We start from the raw sequence: 17,931 nt of genomic DNA, 5'->3' as shown, positions 1-17,931 counted from the left end.
AGGTAGGTGTTAACAGGTTGCAAGGTAATGCTTGGCAACCCCTGACAGGTCTGTGGGAAGGGATACTGGGGAGCTGTGGATGGGTGTACAAGGGATGCAGCTGGCCTTGCATTAATTCCAGTAAAAGAAAATAGAAGTGGCACAGCAAGCTCTAGGAATCGCTTGAAGCTCTGGTTTTACCATAGAGTGTCCAGCAGTTCCTAGAGCAATCCTATGCTCCAGAGCTACCATATGCAGTCTGTGTTTCATTTTAAAAAAATGTTTCTCCTGCTTCCAGTCTGAGTGGCAGTGGGAAACGGGCTGAGGGTATAAGGGATTCTCCACCTTCACCAGGGCAAAGTGACTTCTAGTGCCAGATGAGCTTCAAGGGGAGGGTGTTCCAAACGCAAGGTCACACCACTGAAAGTACACTGTCCCCAGTCATCACACAACGGGTAACTGAAAGGGGCAGCAAGAGCAGGGCTCGGAAGGCAAATCTTAGCGGATGGGCTGGCCAGTATGGGAGAATTTTTGGCTGGAAGGGCAGCATTAGGCCCTTTGTTTTTCTCCTTTCTTTTCTTGCTTAGACACCCAGCTAAAATCACTGAGGTTTACTTGTTGAATAAACCTAACTCCTTCCCCCACCCCGTCCACCTTTTTCTTCTGCACGAAGGTAACCCAGCAGCTTCCAGAATACGGCGTGGTTTTCTATCATGTATTCCCAGAGAAAAAAGTGGCAGGAGGAGGCCTGGTGTTGGGAATTTGTACCAAAGGAATCATTGTGTATGAAATAAGGAACAATGCTAGGATTGCCAGTCGACAGTTTCGCTGGCGGGAAACAGAGAGGATTTCAGCTCATGTAAGTATTGCTAGAGCATTCTGCCCCCTCCCCTTTACCATTTGTGTTTCCTGCCCATCCCTCCCCTCCAACCCATCAGTTCCTCCTTCTTTCTCAAGGTGGTTTGACCGGCCTGCCAAGCTCCAGGCAGCCTTCCTGCATACTTGGTGAGGTCTCCCCTTCAAGCCACTTTTTCTCACTGTCACAGCAGCCCTGCAGAGCAAGAGGCCCGTGCCAGAATATGGCCACTCTTCGGCCAAATTCCCTTCTGGCTGCTCCACAGCCTTTTCTCCTCTGGAGCTTCTGCCACAGATTTTCTCCACTGTCTTGGGAGAAAAATGCCTCTGTTCCGTCCCTTTCACTCTCTACCCAAGGCACGTAGCGGCAATGGGGACATACAGGGCAGCTTGTCCTGGGCATCACCATTGCCATCACGTGTCGGGGGGCAGGATGTGTCGGGGGCGTTTTTGGGTGTTTCAGGGGCAGAGTGGGGTCGGGAGGGGGCGTGTGGGCAGCTCATGCCCCAGGCGCAGTTCCCTCTCCCTTTGTCACTGCTCTACCCCCCTCTTCTGCTGTCCTGTTCCCATGCAAACTGTCCCCCAGCTTCCTTGTAGAAGCCCCCTCCTTCAAGAGAGCAGTGTTTCCTAGCCAGGGTCTATGTCACAAACCTTCAGATGTTAAATGAATGCTTTTACAAGGCTTGTGAGATTGTCAAAATCGCTTGTGATACTGGTCTTTGGAGGTTATCCTTTATGCAGGCTTGCTGCTAATAACCTTTTTTGGACAATGCATACCTTTTCTTTCAATGTGATCATTGTTTTGTTGTTGGGTTTGTTGTGCTCTTAGTTGTTTACAGGGGTCTGCAGAGCCATGTTTGGAATAGAAATCTGAAAATAACAAATGCATGTCCCCCAAACTTTACTACCAATTACAGTATCCTGGACTGCATGTCAGCTGTGCAGTTGGTTCAGGAACAGCTTTTATTTATTTACTTAGGTGTTTATATGCTGTTGCCCCCTTCAGTGGGGACCCAAAGCAATTTTCACCAGTGTTCCCGCCTCTATTTTCTCATCATAAGAGCCCTTGGGGGTAGATAAAGTTAAGAAAGAGTCACCCAGAAAACTTTCCTGGCAGAGTGGGGATGTGATAATTTTATAAGGGTCCAGCTAACCCCAATGCTTTATAATCAAAACAACTATTTAATAAGGGTACACATTATAGAAAACAAAGATGAATAGTTAAAAACAAGGGTTCTGGATACCAGTGCCCAACATATACTGCACATAACATACCCAATATACCCTCAGGTGTTGTAACTGCCACGGCCGTTGACCTCCCAGTAACCAGACTTGGGTTCAAATAAAATTGGTTTATTGCATCAGAATAATGAAAGGCTGCTCTCAAGCGTTGCTGTAATTGAAATTCAGACATCTCCGCCACCCTCTAAAACCCTGCTCCTCTCCCCCTCCCACAGTGCCCCATCCAGCAAAACAGTTCTCCTTTCCCAGGCCGTGCTATGTCTCCAAGGTCAGAGTCTGATAAGGAACCAAGGGCTGCTTAGCTCACGGAAAAGAAACTCTCACTCTACATAATGAACAGAGGCCAAGGCAAAGTGAAGCAAAGGAATAAACCTCCCCGTATTCAGGTGTCGCATTCTCCCAGCCTTCCCTGAATATGCACCTCGGGCGAGGCCCTGTGTGGGGTCCTCACAGTTACACATGCAGTTGATGAAAATACCAAATGACCATGAAAGCCATTCACGTTTGGGCCCCTGTGGCTTTCCTCAGTGTTTGGTAACATAACATTTTAAAAACATAGGAGTTGCATTCTCATTTGTTGTAAAATTGATTAAAAAAATCAAAAATCTAGCTTTAGATCTTCTTCTGTACCTGTTGCACACACTACTGGAATCTTCAAAATTATTTTTCATTTGGTGCTGGATTGTCAGTATCTCTGAATGTGTGTAACAGCAACTGTGAATTGCAACTCCTTGGTTTGGGTGCTTTCAGTTTGCATGGATGTTTTTATTCCTTTAAACATGGAACACTGTTTGGCCTGTGCATTTTGTTCTGCTTAGAGAAAGAAGTTTATGATCGAGACCAGCTTCAGTGGCAAGAAGCATACCTTTCTTACAGACAGTGCGAAAACATGTAAATATTTGTTGGATCTCTGCTCCGCTCAACACGCATTCAGTGCACAAATGAATTCGCAGCAGCTTCTGCAGGGCTCCTCCGGTGAGTTAAGGCCCTCTTTGACCGTTTATGCATGTGCTGCTTATCACAAGTTTGAGAAGCAGTTGATTTGGAATCTTAGTTTCACAGTGTGGCTTTTCTGTCTGTAGCATCCTTTTTTCCCCTGCTATTTTTGGTTTCCTCCACTGTGAGATTTTCATTCTTCTGTACCTGTGTGTAAAAGGCCAGTGTCTAAGATACTAGCACAGGATTAGTGTGTTTGGTTGCTCAGTTTGTCTGGGAATGAGCAATTCACCTCCGGGTTCTTCAACAGCAAGGCATCAAATTTGATACATAGGCATCAAATGATTTATCGTCTCATTTCATGCAGAAGACACTCGATTTATGGAAATAGCCAGGTCAAATTCAGCCTACGCACCTCAGCAGGATAACCTGACCTTAATACAGAGGCTCTCTCGCTCAGAAAATGTACTGTTTGGGACCAATCTGGAGAGCCTGTCCTCTGGTTTTACGAGCAAGTATTGTGATGACAACCTCAGCACAGAAGCCAGTACTGAAAATGGAGAAAAGAACAACCTGGCCAGGTATAGTTTAGAAAACTATATCTCACCTCCATTGTATTGTACCTGATTACACAATCTATGTATTCTATGATTCTATTTCCGAAGATTTTCACAGCCAGAATCTACTAGCTGTTGTGGGTTTTCTGGGCTGTGGTCTGGTCGTTTTGCTCCTAACATTTAACCAACATCTATGGCTGGCATCTTCAGAGGTAATAAAGCAGAAAAATACGTACGGTGCTGTCAAATCAGACACTAAAAATAATACAAACTATACCACAGGCTACAATAAAATTCCGAATAGTCTTAGATAACAATGCAAAGATGCAGCTCACATTTGATATATGCATATAAATGGATAGACATGCAACGTGAACCCAAAGTTCATGGGGAAGAGAAATATCCCTTCAAAGCATATAGTCCAATTTGACCATCCAATTGTTGAGTGTCCAAGTTGTCCAAGTGCCTTATTTTATTAACAGTGGGACATAAAAGAGTTTGTTGCTGGATTTATTAGCCAAAGGTGGCACTGTTGCTTTTGGACTGCATGTTTTGAAGGAATATTTCCTTCCCCATGAACTTTGGGTACACTTCTGAAGTTGCCAGCCACAGATGCAGGTAAAATGTTAGGAGACCATGGCCACACAGCCCAGAAAACCCATGATAGCCATGATAACCCATGATAGACCTTGTCCAGAAGTGTAGAACAAACCAATTAAGGAACAAAGTCTTGAAAAAGGATATAATGAAATACTCTTTTCAGAATAAAGATGACACCAGATTTGAGAATTCATCTGCCATTTCCTGGGCTGACATTGTCCTAGAATGCTCCATTTGGATCCTGGTATCTACCTAGTTCTGTCCCCAAGTCACTAACACCCAAGTGGACCATTCTAGAACAAAGATGGTCCAGGAAGATGGATTGTCAAATCTGGTGTCATCTTGCAGCAAACATTCATGGTTGCAAGTTCTCTCCATTATATACAAGGTGAGCGCTTGATCAGTGCTCTTGATCGGTAGCAAATTTTTTAGCAAAGATGTTTAGGGAAAAGAAACAGGGACTATTGGACACAAATTGTTTTTAATGCTTACATTTTTATGGGTTGAGTATTATTGCTTTATTCTGTTGTGTGGGTTAATCTGGTGTTTGGTTTGCATTTTATACTTTGCATTCTGTGTTTTGTACACCTCTATTGACCACGGAGAGTGACCTCTCTGGCAAATCAAAAGATTTAGTTCTTAAATCAAGCAAAAATTGTTTAATTTAATTAATTAACCCATTTTTGCTTGATTTAAGAACTAAATCTTTGCCAGAGAGGAGAGGGAATTTGCCAGAGAGGAGAGGGAATTATAATAGTCAAAGGGACTAACCTAGCATAACAAAAATAATTTTCAATTAGTCATAAATGTTTTCCGTTAAAATGCTTTGTGTGAAAAACACTCTATCCTTGTTTGAAAATCCTGTGTGGTGCCGTTATTTTTTCTGATGGCAGCTGCTGCTTCTCCTTTCTGGGTTAGTCAGGTGAGGTGATCCCAGCCAGTTGTGGTTGAGAAGAAGCAGGAAGAAAGCTTGAGAATTGAATTTTGGGGACAAACAAGGAAATGACAATCAGTAGAAGAAAGACAGATATGGACCTATGTCCACATATGATTAGCTTTCCCACAGTGGCTAACCAGTTGCCCTGGAAGGCTGACAAAACATGCGGCCACCCACCTACCCGCCCGTCCTGGTTTACAAAGGTGACCATCTGGTCACCTTATCCATAGAGTGAAGCGGGATGTATTTGGAGAGGTGCTCCCATAGATATGAAGGCCCCAGACCGCTTAAGGCTTTAAAGGTTAAGACCAGAACTTTGAACTTTGTTCAAGGAGGAGGAGAAACTATTCACCCTTACTCTTGAGAAGTGCCTTCTGTACTCAGTGCCATGAACTCCATTACATTGTTAACTTGATGGAAATTATGTTTTTTTCCCCTGATCCCTCTTTCCAGGGCATCTCAGTCAGAGCCACACATTAACCTGAGCGAAAAGCGAAACAGTTACGACTATCTTTCTATTGATTCCATTCAGAATACGGCCAATGGTGAGTAACATGGGGGAAGGACACAGGTAGCCTGCCCCCCTGTACAGTATCAAAGTCTCACGGTTGGAAGTTTCTGGATCTCCATGTTTCTCCCAAGGAGTCAATCTTCAGGATGAAAATCTGGATTCAAAGGGTGTCTGTCCTTTGAGGCTTGAGAGTTTTTGCTCTTTGGCCCACATGCTGATGCCCATCAGGAGCTAGGCCATCAGGAGCTAAGATCTTCCCTGGATTGACCACCTGACCCATTTTGGCCATTTAGATCATGTGGATCAGAGCAGCTGCTGCTGGCCAAGAGCAGGGTGCTCGGACAGTGGCAGCTGCCTGTTGCTTCCAAACCCTGGCACCAGCCTCCCACACCTGGGACTACCAGTCTCATGCCTCATGACTGGCCAGGAATAGCCTTTTTGATTCAGCCCTAGGATCACAGGCTAAGAGCTTCACTGTCTGCAGGGGTCTGCAACCTGTGGCTCTCCAGATGTTCACAAACTACAAATCCCACCAGCCCCTGCCAGCATGGCAGCATGGGAATTGTAGTCCATGAACATCTGGAGAGCCGCAGGTTGCAGACCCACTGGAGATGACCATGACTATCGGAGAGTTAATGCACTCTTGGGCCTTGGGCCTTTTCCCCTGAGTTTGAGAACAACTGAGTTTGAAAAAAGGTCCTCCCCCGTCCCTCTGAACCATTCACCTGTCCAAATCCTCCCCCAGCTACCATTTGCCCCATGCCTCACTCTCTCAGTGCCAAATCTAGCTTGATTCAAAGTTGTTTCTGGCTCAAGCTTCAGTATATTGTTCTTGGTTCCAACCCCCAGGAAGCCTGCCTGGCTCTTACTGTACTTCTTTCTACTTGCTCCTGTTCTTTTCACAGCTCCAAGTTTGCCAGGCCACCCAAGGAAGCTCTCATTAACCACACTAGAAAGAGAAATAATTTGCGTCACTTTGAAACGCGACCCAAGAAATGGCTTTGGTGAGTCGGATCCTTCCCTGTGTCCAAACTGGAGAACTCCGATTGCCCGTTCAGTCCTATTGTGAGCTGAATCCGTGATTCCACAGAAGTTTGGGCCTCGCTCATAATGGGCTCGTGTTCAGGCAGCCGCAGAATTGCAGTCAAGGAGAAGTGATGGGGAAACTGCCAAAGAGGCCATTTTCATAGCTTGGCCCTTACTGTGATGGTCTTCTGCCTTTGGGACTGATTTCAGTTAGGGGTCCCCAGCGGGATGCTTGTGGGCATTGTGGTGCCTGCTGACATCTTCCTTGGCCCCCACCCGGTTGTATTAAAAAGCAGGTGGGGCCTTGTGGGGCTTTGCCCAGTGGGGCTTCTGATTTGCGGGGCAGGTTTTTAAGAGTTCCTTCAGCAGCAGCTGCCACTCCACCCCATTTTTAAAAGACACCCTATTAAACAGGGCTTCTGCCAGAAGTGTTGAAGAGTTGCTGCTAAAATTATGCATGACTTCACTCCCTAATGTTTTGCGGTTCACTCCACTTCCTGTGGCAGCCATTTTTGGGTGTGCCCACTGCCCTAGATCAGAATTGCAAAGGTGCCTGCTAGCTTGAGAAGAACCCCTGATTTAAACATACTCTTCTGCTCAGCGAAACCTCAAGGAGCCAAACACAGCTTTTCCTGTTTTAGATCATAAAGAAGGTCAATGAGCAGATAGAAGCAGAGGAAACTTACCGGGATCATTTTGATCTTCTAAGATCCTGTTTCTGTACTCATTTCCAGTATTCAGACTTGTGAACATTTTTTTCCCAGGCTTTGTAATCATTGGAGGAGAAAATGTGGGCAAATTAGACCTTGGTATATTTATTGCTTCCATCGTCCCTGGAGGACCTGCTGATAGAGCTGGACTTATGAAACCAGGTTGCCATTTCCAGATCTTTAATTCAATTCTAAACCATTCTTTGGATTCAGCTGAAGGCATTCCTTGTTGAACATGGTCTCTTTTAAATCATTCTTTGCAGGGGGACGTCTCATTTCTGTGAATAGCATTAGCCTGGAGGGAGTTTCCTTTAGTACCGCAGTTAAGATTATCCAGAATTCTTCGGATGAAGTGGAACTGATTATCTCTCAGCCCAAAGGTACAAAGAGCATGGGAGACCTAAGCAGGCAGTGCTGTTGTGTACAGAACAGAGTTTTTCAGAGTCACTCTTCAGTTTCTCAGGACAGCAGGAGGAGGGGGCAGAACTTCATTCTGTCTGTTTCTGATGCTGAAATGAGATTCTGTTTTCTGTAACAGGTGAGAGCCTTCATAAAAATAAGGTCCACTAAGCTGCTTTAAGCACAAGTAAGGACAGACTCCGTATTTTTTCCCTGTTGAGGCTTAAAGCATCTCAAATGCACTGATTTCTGCAGAGGAACAACATGGTCTCCCATCTTTCTGAATATCCTTCTCCACTACCAGAGGCGGCAACTACTACAACTACTACTACTGCTGCTATTTAATTATTTTATTGATTAATATCACAGCTGCCAATTCTTTAGCTGGTTGTTGGCCTTTCATTACTATTTGAGCCTCATCCATTGGCCTAGGGCCGTGGTGGCGAACCTTTGGCACTCCAGATGTTATGGACTACAATTCCCATCAGCCCCTGCCAGCATGGTCAATTGGCCATGCTGGCAGGGGCTGGTGGGAATTGTAGTCCATAACATCTGGAGTGCCAAAGGTTCGCCACCACTGGCCTAGGACATTGTAATGCATCAGCTCAGTATTCATGCGGATCTCAGCAGGGCTGCCTTCTGAACCTGACAGATGCTGATTTTGTTGTTATAAGAACTATATTGAGGGCATTTCAAAATCATATGGGGTAGAAAGTGAACCTTTTTAAAGTTGTATTGACTAAATCTTTCTGGGTAAGGCAGATTATGGTATCTTCCTGATTCTGAAGGTGCAGTATTCAGATGTGCAAGCATGAATGCTCTACAATCCTGAAAGATTGTTAGGTTTCTAATGTAAGCTGGAATTTTGGAAGGTCGGAGAATACCAAAGAGTGTGGTAGAAATACTCTTCAACTAAAATAGTCTAGTTCTTTTATATGTTTCTTAATAGTTAATAGAGATTCACTTCTTCCAAGCCTTAATACATCTTCCTTTGCTAGGGATATGCAATTTCTTTTTTTATTTCCGGCATCCAGAGGGAATGGAATTGATCCTTGATAAGTTCATAAAGCAGGCCATCCTTCTTTGTTGAAGGAATACAGCATTTTCCTCTCCACACAAACTTTAGCAAATTTGGCTGGTTTCTTTCAGGAGACTCACACAAGCAGCCCTGCAGGAAATATCCCCATCCAGAGCAAGACCCCCACCAGAGTGTCTCCCGTTGAAACCGTTGACATTTGCTAGAGTTTGTGTGGGAGAGGAAAATGCCGTGGGCACCCAGTTGAAGGTGAACCTGATGCCCACAGCATTTGCCCCTCCCAAGCAAACTTTAGCAAAGTTGGCTGGTTCCTTTCAGGAGACTCACACCAGCAGCCCTGCAGAAAATGCTCCCATTTGAAGATAGAGACGCCAGACTTTCAAGGTGGCTCCAAGAGGTCTCCTGGTAATAGCATCCAAGCTTGGTGAACTTTGTTTCTGGGGGCAGGGGGAGGGATGAGTTCAGAGAATTGTGAGAAAACTCAGTCAGGGGTGCATTTTTAAAGCTAGCAACACCAAAATGTCAGGGTATCACCCAGAGACTGTTCTGATGACATCACCCAAGTTTGGTGAAGTTAGGTTCAGGGGGGGCCAAAGTTATGGACCCTCAAATGGGTAGCCCCCATCTCCTGTTAGTTCCCATTGGAAACAATGGGGGACGGGGCACCCCCTTTAGGGGTCGATAACTTTGGCCCCCCGAACCAAACCTCACCAAACTTGGGTGGCATCATCAGGAGAGTTTCTGGATTATACTTGGAAGTGTTGGTGCTGCTAGCTTTAAAAACGCACCCCCTGCAGGCCTAAATGCGAAAAACACATCAAAAATACAAAAAAACTCAAACGGACCCGAATTTTTCGGATATACTTGAATTTTCGTGTATATCCAAATATGTTATTTGTCTTATTCGGGCATACAGATAATTTTATGCCCAAATAAATCCAAATCCGATTTTTACCGAATTTTTAGGGTATTTACCAAACCTAGCTTCAGCAGACCCTTAAAGGTAAAGTTTCCCCTTCAGTCGTGTCTGACCCTGGGGTACCACTGCAAGCAGTGATTTCATAGGCACGCTGTTTTTGTGGGGTAGTTTGCCATTGCTTTCCCCGGCTATTCTTTACCCCCTAGCTATGAGCTAGGTACTCATTTACCGACCAAGGAATGGATGGATGGCTGAGTTGATTATGAGCCAGCTGCCAGGATATCTGACCCACAGGGGGCTTGAACTCCTGACCATGTGAGTGGCAGTGCAAGCACTTAACCACTACGCCACACGGCTCCTAGCAGACCTTTAGCCCAGTTCTAACTTTAAAGATACCCTGGATCTGGTGCGAGACTACTTCTGCCCTCTTTGCCAACACCCACATGGCTCTTCAAGCTTCTTGTTTTTTCTGCAGGAACAAATTACTCCCCATTTCTGAGGTGCGGTACTAAGGTGGGCGAGTTAGGAGAGGGAAAGGTGAAGTCCTTTTCTCTGGGTTATTTTCAGTTGTGCACACACAATTCTGAATTTGCAGACAGTTTTGAAGAAGCCCCGGTTGAGGAAAAGCGCCTGCCAAGCCCAGTCAGCAGTAGCCGCGGCTCTGAGTCCTGTAGCGTTGACTGCGAGAGGCCCATTTCAGAGACCTGCTGTGCCACCCCAACCCCAGAAGAAGAATGCAGTGCAGACGGTGAACTGAAGACAGTTACATTGCAGAATTCTGCGTCCAGATTTGAATCCAAGATTTCTGCACTTTCAGCTGACCATCTTGAGTCCCAGGTATACCTTATTGTTTGCTAGTTGAACAGTACTGTTAGAGGATGTTTTCATTCTGCCTTTGGTGATATGAGGCCACTAATGTTAAATAGGAAAGGAATCAGTTAAGCTGCTTACCTTCCCAAGTGGATCCCATTATTATCCAAACTGATCCAAAGACATCATGTTCATGAACGCATGGGAGAACTCACCCTGATTTTCCATAGCACGGATCAGCTGCAGTTTCCAAATACTCATCAGTAGCTTTACATGACACCCACTGCAGTAGTCTAGATGGAAGGTTACCAGGGCATACACAACCATGGCTGAGTCCTCCTTTTCCAAGAATACATTTGCTCCAGACTAAAATAATTTCTTATGACTGAGGCATTATAAGATTTTGCCAAGCAGAATTGGACATGATTGGCACATTGTATTATACTCCTTAAGAGGATGTGATTTTGTGTGGAAGACCTGGGTGCCAATTTAAACAACTCTTCAACAATTAGTCTCAGTCATTAAAGTTATAATTGCAACTTGTAGTCTGGTAGCTAAATACTGTATTACTGTATAATTTTTACCACTGAGGAAGGAAGGGCAATTGGCCAAAATGCATCTGTTTTTAAGGGTCAAAAAAAGTGTTCCCTGAGGTTCTTCTGTGTATTCTAATTGTGATATTGTATGAACATGGTAGGATATTATGGGCCTTTTTGAAGTGTCGATGATTTTCACTTGCAATAACTACATACATGTTTTTGATATTTAGCAGTTTTATATTTAGTGACTCCTTAAACAATTGCTTAACCTTTTAGGTATTAAATGGGATCCACTTGGGAATTTAGTTTTGTAGGGTTAAGTTTGTTCCCCTTTTTTGTTTGTGCATCCAGGAAAAGGAACTGGTCAAAGAGCAATCCCTAGCCAGTAGTTTTATAGTTTAATATGGCATTTAGCCAAATACATATACAGGACTATTTATACAATCATAAAATTCACCGGAATCCTGGTGTAAATCAAGATGAGGTAATAAATTACAACTCACATTTTGGGTTTAAACTTTTAAAACATCCTTGGCAACTAAGAAAATAGTTTTAAAATTATATCATATTAATTTGGCAAGTCTCAAACCAGTAACCTCATCTTTGGGCTGAGTGTGAGCCAATCCAAGTTAGGCTGGTTCACGTACTAGAACTGTCTGTCACAAGCAACAATATCTTCTCTGAAATATGGTTCACTTTTATTTACCCTCAGGCAGTCTGTTCCCAACTCCAGACAGACATTCACAGTTAGAACAGGAGGCCTGTGTCTAGCTGGAGAGCCCAAGATGGATAGTATCTGCTCTGTAAAACAGATTAGAATAGAAGAAACAGCAGGTATTATGGTTAATGTTAATATATGCATCATATTAAGGGGAAATGCATCTACGCAATAATCTCTAACTTGCAGCTGGAATGCCAAGCGATGTCTGAAGCCATACTGATGGTCTGGTGTTTCTGTTGGGCAGGCTAGAGGTAGCACCAGTCAGCTCCATGAAGAGAGCTCTGTGAAATCTGTTACCACTTGCGGATCAGCTGATAAAGATGGGAAGATTAAGAAAGGTACCAATTTTTAGACAGGCCTTATTGTACAAGTGGGTTCCTTAGATCTCAGATGTGATTTCTGAGTTTGAATGAATGGAATGTTGATGATTGATGCTTTTAGACCAGGCGGAGAGGGTTTGGGCATTCATTAGATGTTTGCAGTGGATCTTGTAGAGTGGCAAAAGGGGTGCCATAGGAGATGGAGCCGCACACGAACAGGCAGAGGTCTGAAAAAGTTGGGGACCCCTAACCTAGTGTGAGGGAACCATGTTTTATTTTCAAAACTCTGTGGAAGTTAGGCTTGCTAGCACTTACTGCAATAGCGAGTGAATGGGGATGGGCATGATATTTCCAGGCTGTGCTGCTGAGCCTGGAATAATAAAAAGAAAAGTGGAAGAGGAGTTTGGATTTATACTCCACCTTTCTCTCCTGTGTGGAGGCTCAAAGTGACATACAAGCTCCTTTCCTTTTGTCTTCCCACAGCAGACACCTTGTGAGGTAGGTGGGGCTGAGAGAGTTCAGGGAGAACTGTGACTCACCCAGGCTCACCCAGCAGGCTTCATGTGGGGGAGTGGGAAAACAAATCTGGTCTACCAGATAAGCCTCTGCCACTCAGAATGGGGAATCAAACCCGGTTCTCCAGATTAGAGTCCACTTCTCTTAACCACAACACCACTCTGGTTGTTTTGTCTTGTCTGCTGCAGAAGCCTGCCGCTCAGAAGTGGATGGAACCAGCCTCCAGGGACTAGCACCAAAGAAAGCTGGGCAGGTTTGTTGGGGGAAAGGGCAGAGGCAGCGTTCCTCACAGAGGCGTAGCTAGGGAAAATGGAGCCCGGTGTAAAATCTGAGTTTTGCCCCCCCCCCCATGGGTGGCTGCTGTGATGCAGGAATCCACCCCCAAACAGCATCACTTTCAATGTTGTTTAAACTAGGGAGCCCAGATTCTCCTTTTAAATCCACCTTCAAGGGAGAATATGGGATCCCCAGTTAAAACAACATTGAAAGTGATGCTGTTTGGGGGTGGATTATCCCCCACCCTGAAACAGCATCACTTTCAATGTTTAAACTGAGGACCTTAGATTCTCCCTTTAAATACATGCTGAAGGGGATGGATTTAAAAGGAGAATCTGAGGAAATTTGGGAGACTTTAGGAGACTTTCCTGATGATACCACCCAGGTTTGGTGAAGTTTGGTTCAGGGGGTCCAAAGTTATGAACCCTCAAATGTGTAGCCCCCATCTTCTATTAGCTCCCATTGGAAACAATGGGGGATGGGGGCACACCCTTTGGGAGTCCATAACTTTGGACCCCCTGAAACAAACCTCACCAAACCTGGGTGGTATCATCAGGAGAGTCTCCCAACAAATCCCTGAAATCTTGGTGCTGCTAGCCTAAAAACAGCGCTCCCTGCAGGCCAAAAACTGAAAAAACTAAACCCCCAGAAACAAACCTGAATTTTTGCGCTCCCCAAGCGTGTGCCCGGTGCAACACGCACCCCTGTTCCCCTGGTAACTACGCCTCTGGTTTCTCAAGAGACTCAAGACAGGCTAAGCTTGGTTTTTTGGAGCTGGGGGTGTTCACTGAGTCTCTGTGATGCTCTGCTAGGTCCTCGGAAGACAGATCCGTGTGCCAACTGAGCTTAATCCAGGCAACAGCACAAGTAAGGAAGGACGTGTGAGTCTGTCTTTGGCAGGAGGGTGTCCCAAGAGCTGCTTCTTTGCAAGAGATGGTAAGAAATGAAAGGAGGGAGGGAGACTGGGAGTGTCATGGTCCCCTCTGATCATCCTAGTGGACTCAGAATCTTCAAGAAATGAGACCAAAGAGGACCACCAAGACTAGAATCTGGGCCTACAATGGGGCCGGGTGGGGCACCCCGCCCCGGGCACACACCATTGGGGTTACACCAGTCACCCCGCCCCATCAGCCAGGCCTTGGTGGTCGGAGCAGGCTGTTTTTTCAGCCAGCTGCTGGGTGAAAGAAAGTAAGTGGGCATGGGGGGTGGGGACCGGGTGCCATTTTGCCCCAGGCCCATTCCCTCCCCCCCCGCAAGCCCCTGGACCCAGCACAGTGGAGATGCCTGCTGACAACCTCCCAGCAGTGTCAGAGACCACCCTGCCAGGATCTCCAGTGGAGGACTTGCAGCTGACCCCTGAGATAGTCTCCAGGTCTCCCCAGGGCAGGGTGCAAGCCTGAGGCCATAGCCCCTCTCCTCTTCCTGCCAGCTGTGCAGGGACAGTGGCAGCAAAATGGCACTTGGCACTTTTGGCACAAACTTTAAAAAATGTTTCGAGGTAGGAAAAAAATGTTTCCTGCCTGGAGTTCCGCACTGTTTTTTTCCCCTCTTTGGTTCTGAAAATGTTTTATTTCCAGCTTCAAAACGTTTTTAATGAATCCCCTTTAAAAATTATTCTCGACACTGAAACGTTTTCAGAAGGGCTTCACTTGCTGTGAGGTCTCTTTGAAGCATTTCCCCTGCCTCTCTGCTGTCTCTCAGCTTCCTCCTCGGAGCCATTTCGTGAGCTCGCTCGCTCGCTCGCTGTCCCCCCTCCCCTGTGTATTCCACCCTTTTTGAGAATTTTTGTTATTTTAGGGGGCTAACCTTTGAGGCATCAAATATACAAAGTATGGAGAATCACAGGATGTGGCTGGGAAGCATGAAAGCATAGATTCTTCAACTAGCTGAAAAAAGGGGGGAAACACGTAATGGCGGCCAGGAATCATTTTGAGAGGTTGAGTGCAGACAGATCCCTCCCCCCCTTTTGTCTGCATTCACTCCCTTGAAATGATTCATGGCTGCCATTTTGTGTCTCCCCCCTTTTTTTAGTTGAAGAATTTTCCAAACATTTTAGGAGAAAGGGCCATAGTTTGGCCAGAGAGCCTGGAGAGGGCTTTTGTCATCTTCTGGGCATTGAGAAGGGATCACTTTGGAGGTGGGGGATGGAGGCAGGAGAGAGAAGACAGTTGGGAATTTCCTGCACTGTGCAAAGCTTTGGGCCAAAAAACCCTGAAGGTTCCTTCTAATTCTGTGATAGTGCAAAGGAGGCAAAATGCCAGACTGGCTGCACTCAAGCCCACTGTGGAGCGGCAACAGTGCTCTGAGAGGAGTATTTCCTGGCCAGAGCACAGAGCAGCCTCTGGAGCACAGCCCCTGCCACCAGGAAGTCGACTGAGGCCCAGGAGGAAGGCCTTGCTGAATCAACCTCTTGCCTCCAGCTCCCCACAGTTGGGCCAGCACCAGGGCCAAAGCTCCAAAATCCCTGCCACAGCAAGCCAACTGCAAAGGGCAGGGCAGGGCAGGGCAGGGAGGGAGGCTGTTCTCTGGCTCTGCAGGACGTTGCCTATTCAGGCAGTCAGGCAACAAGCCAAGCTGGCAGGAAAAACGGGGCTAATCTTGCTCAGCTGATCTGACCGTTGACAAGCTCAGGACGACAACATTTGATCAAAAGAAGAAGAAAAAGTTTGGATTTAAACTCCACTTTTTCTCAAAGGGGCTTGCAAACTCCTTCCCTTTCCTCTCCCCACAACAGATGCCTTGTGAGGTCGGTGGAGCTGAGAGAGTTCATGTGTAGGAGAAGGGAAACAAATCTGCTTCACCAGATAAGACTCTGTCACTCATATAGAGGAGTGGTGAACCAAACCCAGTTCTCCAGATTAGAGTTCACCTGCTTTTAACGACTACATCACGTTGGCTCTCCTGGTAGAGTCCATAGTGTTGACCACCTGAGTGCCCCTTTTCATTGTTTTCAGAGCATCGCAGATGCACTTCAGGGGGAGTAATAGGCAGTAAGAGAGTCTTTGGTTTTTACCTCTGTATGACCAGAGAACACCTTCGAAGTCCAGCTGGAAAAGAACTCTGGAGGTCTGGGCTTCAGTTTTGTGCAGATGGAGACAGATGCTTGCAAAGGCCTTGGAAGAAGCTTCATACGAATCAAGAGGCTGTTTCCTGGGCAGCCAGCTAAAGAGAATGGCTCAATAGAGGTTGGAGATGTTCTTCTTGCGGTGAATGGGAAATCTCTTCAAGGACTGCTGTATCAGGTAGTGATCGCCGGCACTGAGTGGGCTCCTTCTCTGGAAAGGGTTAATCTTCACGTTCAGTTCTGTTGCATGGGGCCAAAGGACATCTAAATATGTCCCCCTCTGTCCCCCCCCCCACTTCTCTGCTGCGGTCCCATTTATATTAAATTGACCCATGTATTAACTACACTCCTATTGACACAGCCCAGAATTGCATTGGCTATCTTGGCTGCTGCATCAAACTGCTGACTCATGTTCAGTTTATGGTTTAAGACTCCCAGAATCCTTTCACATGTAGTGTTGTCAAGCCAGGTGTCACCCATCCTATAGCTGTGCATTTCATTTTTTCCCCCTAAATGTAGTATCTTACGTCCATACGAGAGAGGTATGGGGCCAGTTGCTGCGTCTGATGCAGCTGATGGAACACTACCTGGCCTGTTTGGGCCACCTGGTCCCCAAGCGATAACGTCGAGTTCAGGATGACACCCAGGCTTTTAACGGATGGGGCCAAGTGCAATGCCACACCGTGCAGCGTAGGCAGGCAAAAGTCCACCAGCCGCTCCTCCCAGCCCAGCCATAGCTGGACAGTAATTATTAGGGTCCTCCTTTTACCCCTTTTTGTAGATGGGGATAACGTTTGCCCTCCTCCAGTCCACTGGGACTTCTCCTGTTCTCCAGGAGTTCTCAAAGATTACAACAAGTGGTGTTAAGATTACTTCTACCAGTTCTTTTAATATCCTGGGATGTATCTCATCAGACCCTGGAGATCTGAGTTCATTTAAAGTAGCCAGGTATTCCTGCACTACCTCTTTATTTTGTGCTGAATTTCTCCTACTGTATATTCTGTTTCATTTTCTCCTGGATGAGCAGTTTCTTTTTTGGGAAAAGACTGAGGCAAAAAAGGTGTTCAGTAGTTCTGCCTTTGCATCTGGCCAGCTGCAGTCTCTGTCTGCTCTGTTTTGCCAGCAAACCGACATTGTCACTAGTAGATTTTGCATGGGTTTGGTGGCAGGCCTATCTATGCATGTAGGTGATGTCATAGGGCATCCAACGTCTGGGCACCCAAGCAAGGAGCTCTCAAGAGAAGTGAAAAACAGAAGTGGTTTTCCCTTGCCTCCCTCTGCAGAGCCTTTCCTGGTGGCCTTTCATCCCAGTACCAGCCCTGCTTGGCTTCCCAGATCTGATGATATTGGGCTATCCAGGGGTCTGCAAACTGTGGCTCTCCAGATGTTCATGGACTACAATTGCCATCAGCCCTGCCACTTGGCCATGCTGGCAGGGCTGATGGGAATGTTAGTCTATGAACATCTGGAGAGTCACAGTTTGCAGACCCCTGGATAATCCAAAACCTGCCAACCCTTCTAAAGGGCCAGAACTGATAATGGTTTGGGAGAGTGGAGGGTGTCATTCCCCCCTGGACTGTTCTCAACTCTCAGACTGTGAGTCAAGCTGCATGTGAACCAGCACCAAATTGGCACAGCCTTTTTCTTGTGCAGCACAAAATCACACCAGACTCTAATATCAACATCACACTAATAGAGACCACCTGAAGCCCTCCCCAGGGCCCAACTACTGAGATCCCCAAGATCCTCCTGAGCTTCCCCTGGCACTTCCTTGCTGGCTGTTGTGGATTTTCTGAACTGTGGTCTAGCAGTTTTTGCTCCTAATCTTCTGCCTGCATCTTCCCTTGCTGTTAGGAGACCTCAGGAAACCTTCATTTTGGAAAAGTAAATTCATGGCTTGGATTCTTATTATACCAGTTAATGCCACTAACTACTGAATCCTACTGAATGGATGCAGGCTCAAAACTCACACTGGCTT

At 46.1% G+C, this 17,931-nt stretch overlaps 1 protein-coding gene across 6 annotated transcripts in view; it reads left to right on the top strand.

Moving 5' to 3' along the window:
* FRMPD2 (FERM and PDZ domain containing 2) overlaps nucleotides 1-17,931 on the top strand; it is a 103,149-nt gene that overhangs the window by 43,670 nt on the left and 41,548 nt on the right. For 5 of the 6 annotated variants that reach the window (XM_048505911.1, XM_048505914.1, XM_048505913.1 and 2 more), the window contains 12 exons: nucleotides 653-838; nucleotides 2,895-3,051; nucleotides 3,380-3,593; nucleotides 5,560-5,651; nucleotides 6,523-6,621; nucleotides 7,408-7,515; nucleotides 7,617-7,733; nucleotides 10,303-10,544; nucleotides 12,022-12,115; nucleotides 12,802-12,866; nucleotides 13,702-13,825; nucleotides 15,917-16,131. In XM_048505911.1, the coding sequence (XP_048361868.1) occupies nucleotides 653-838; nucleotides 2,895-3,051; nucleotides 3,380-3,593; nucleotides 5,560-5,651; nucleotides 6,523-6,621; nucleotides 7,408-7,515; nucleotides 7,617-7,733; nucleotides 10,303-10,544; nucleotides 12,022-12,115; nucleotides 12,802-12,866; nucleotides 13,702-13,825; nucleotides 15,917-16,131 (1,713 nt within the window). The remainder of the gene's footprint in view (nucleotides 1-652; nucleotides 839-2,894; nucleotides 3,052-3,379; nucleotides 3,594-5,559; nucleotides 5,652-6,522; nucleotides 6,622-7,407; nucleotides 7,516-7,616; nucleotides 7,734-10,302; nucleotides 10,545-12,021; nucleotides 12,116-12,801; nucleotides 12,867-13,701; nucleotides 13,826-15,916; nucleotides 16,132-17,931) is intronic. The other variant, XM_048505912.1, reaches the window with a different exon arrangement.

The sequence above is a fragment of the Sphaerodactylus townsendi genome, linkage group LG08 (assembly GCF_021028975.2).
Source record: "Sphaerodactylus townsendi isolate TG3544 linkage group LG08, MPM_Stown_v2.3, whole genome shotgun sequence".
Classification (NCBI taxonomy): Eukaryota; Metazoa; Chordata; class Lepidosauria; order Squamata; family Sphaerodactylidae; genus Sphaerodactylus; species Sphaerodactylus townsendi.
Note: the sequence above shows the minus strand (reverse complement) of the source record. Positions and strands in the feature narration are given on the sequence as shown.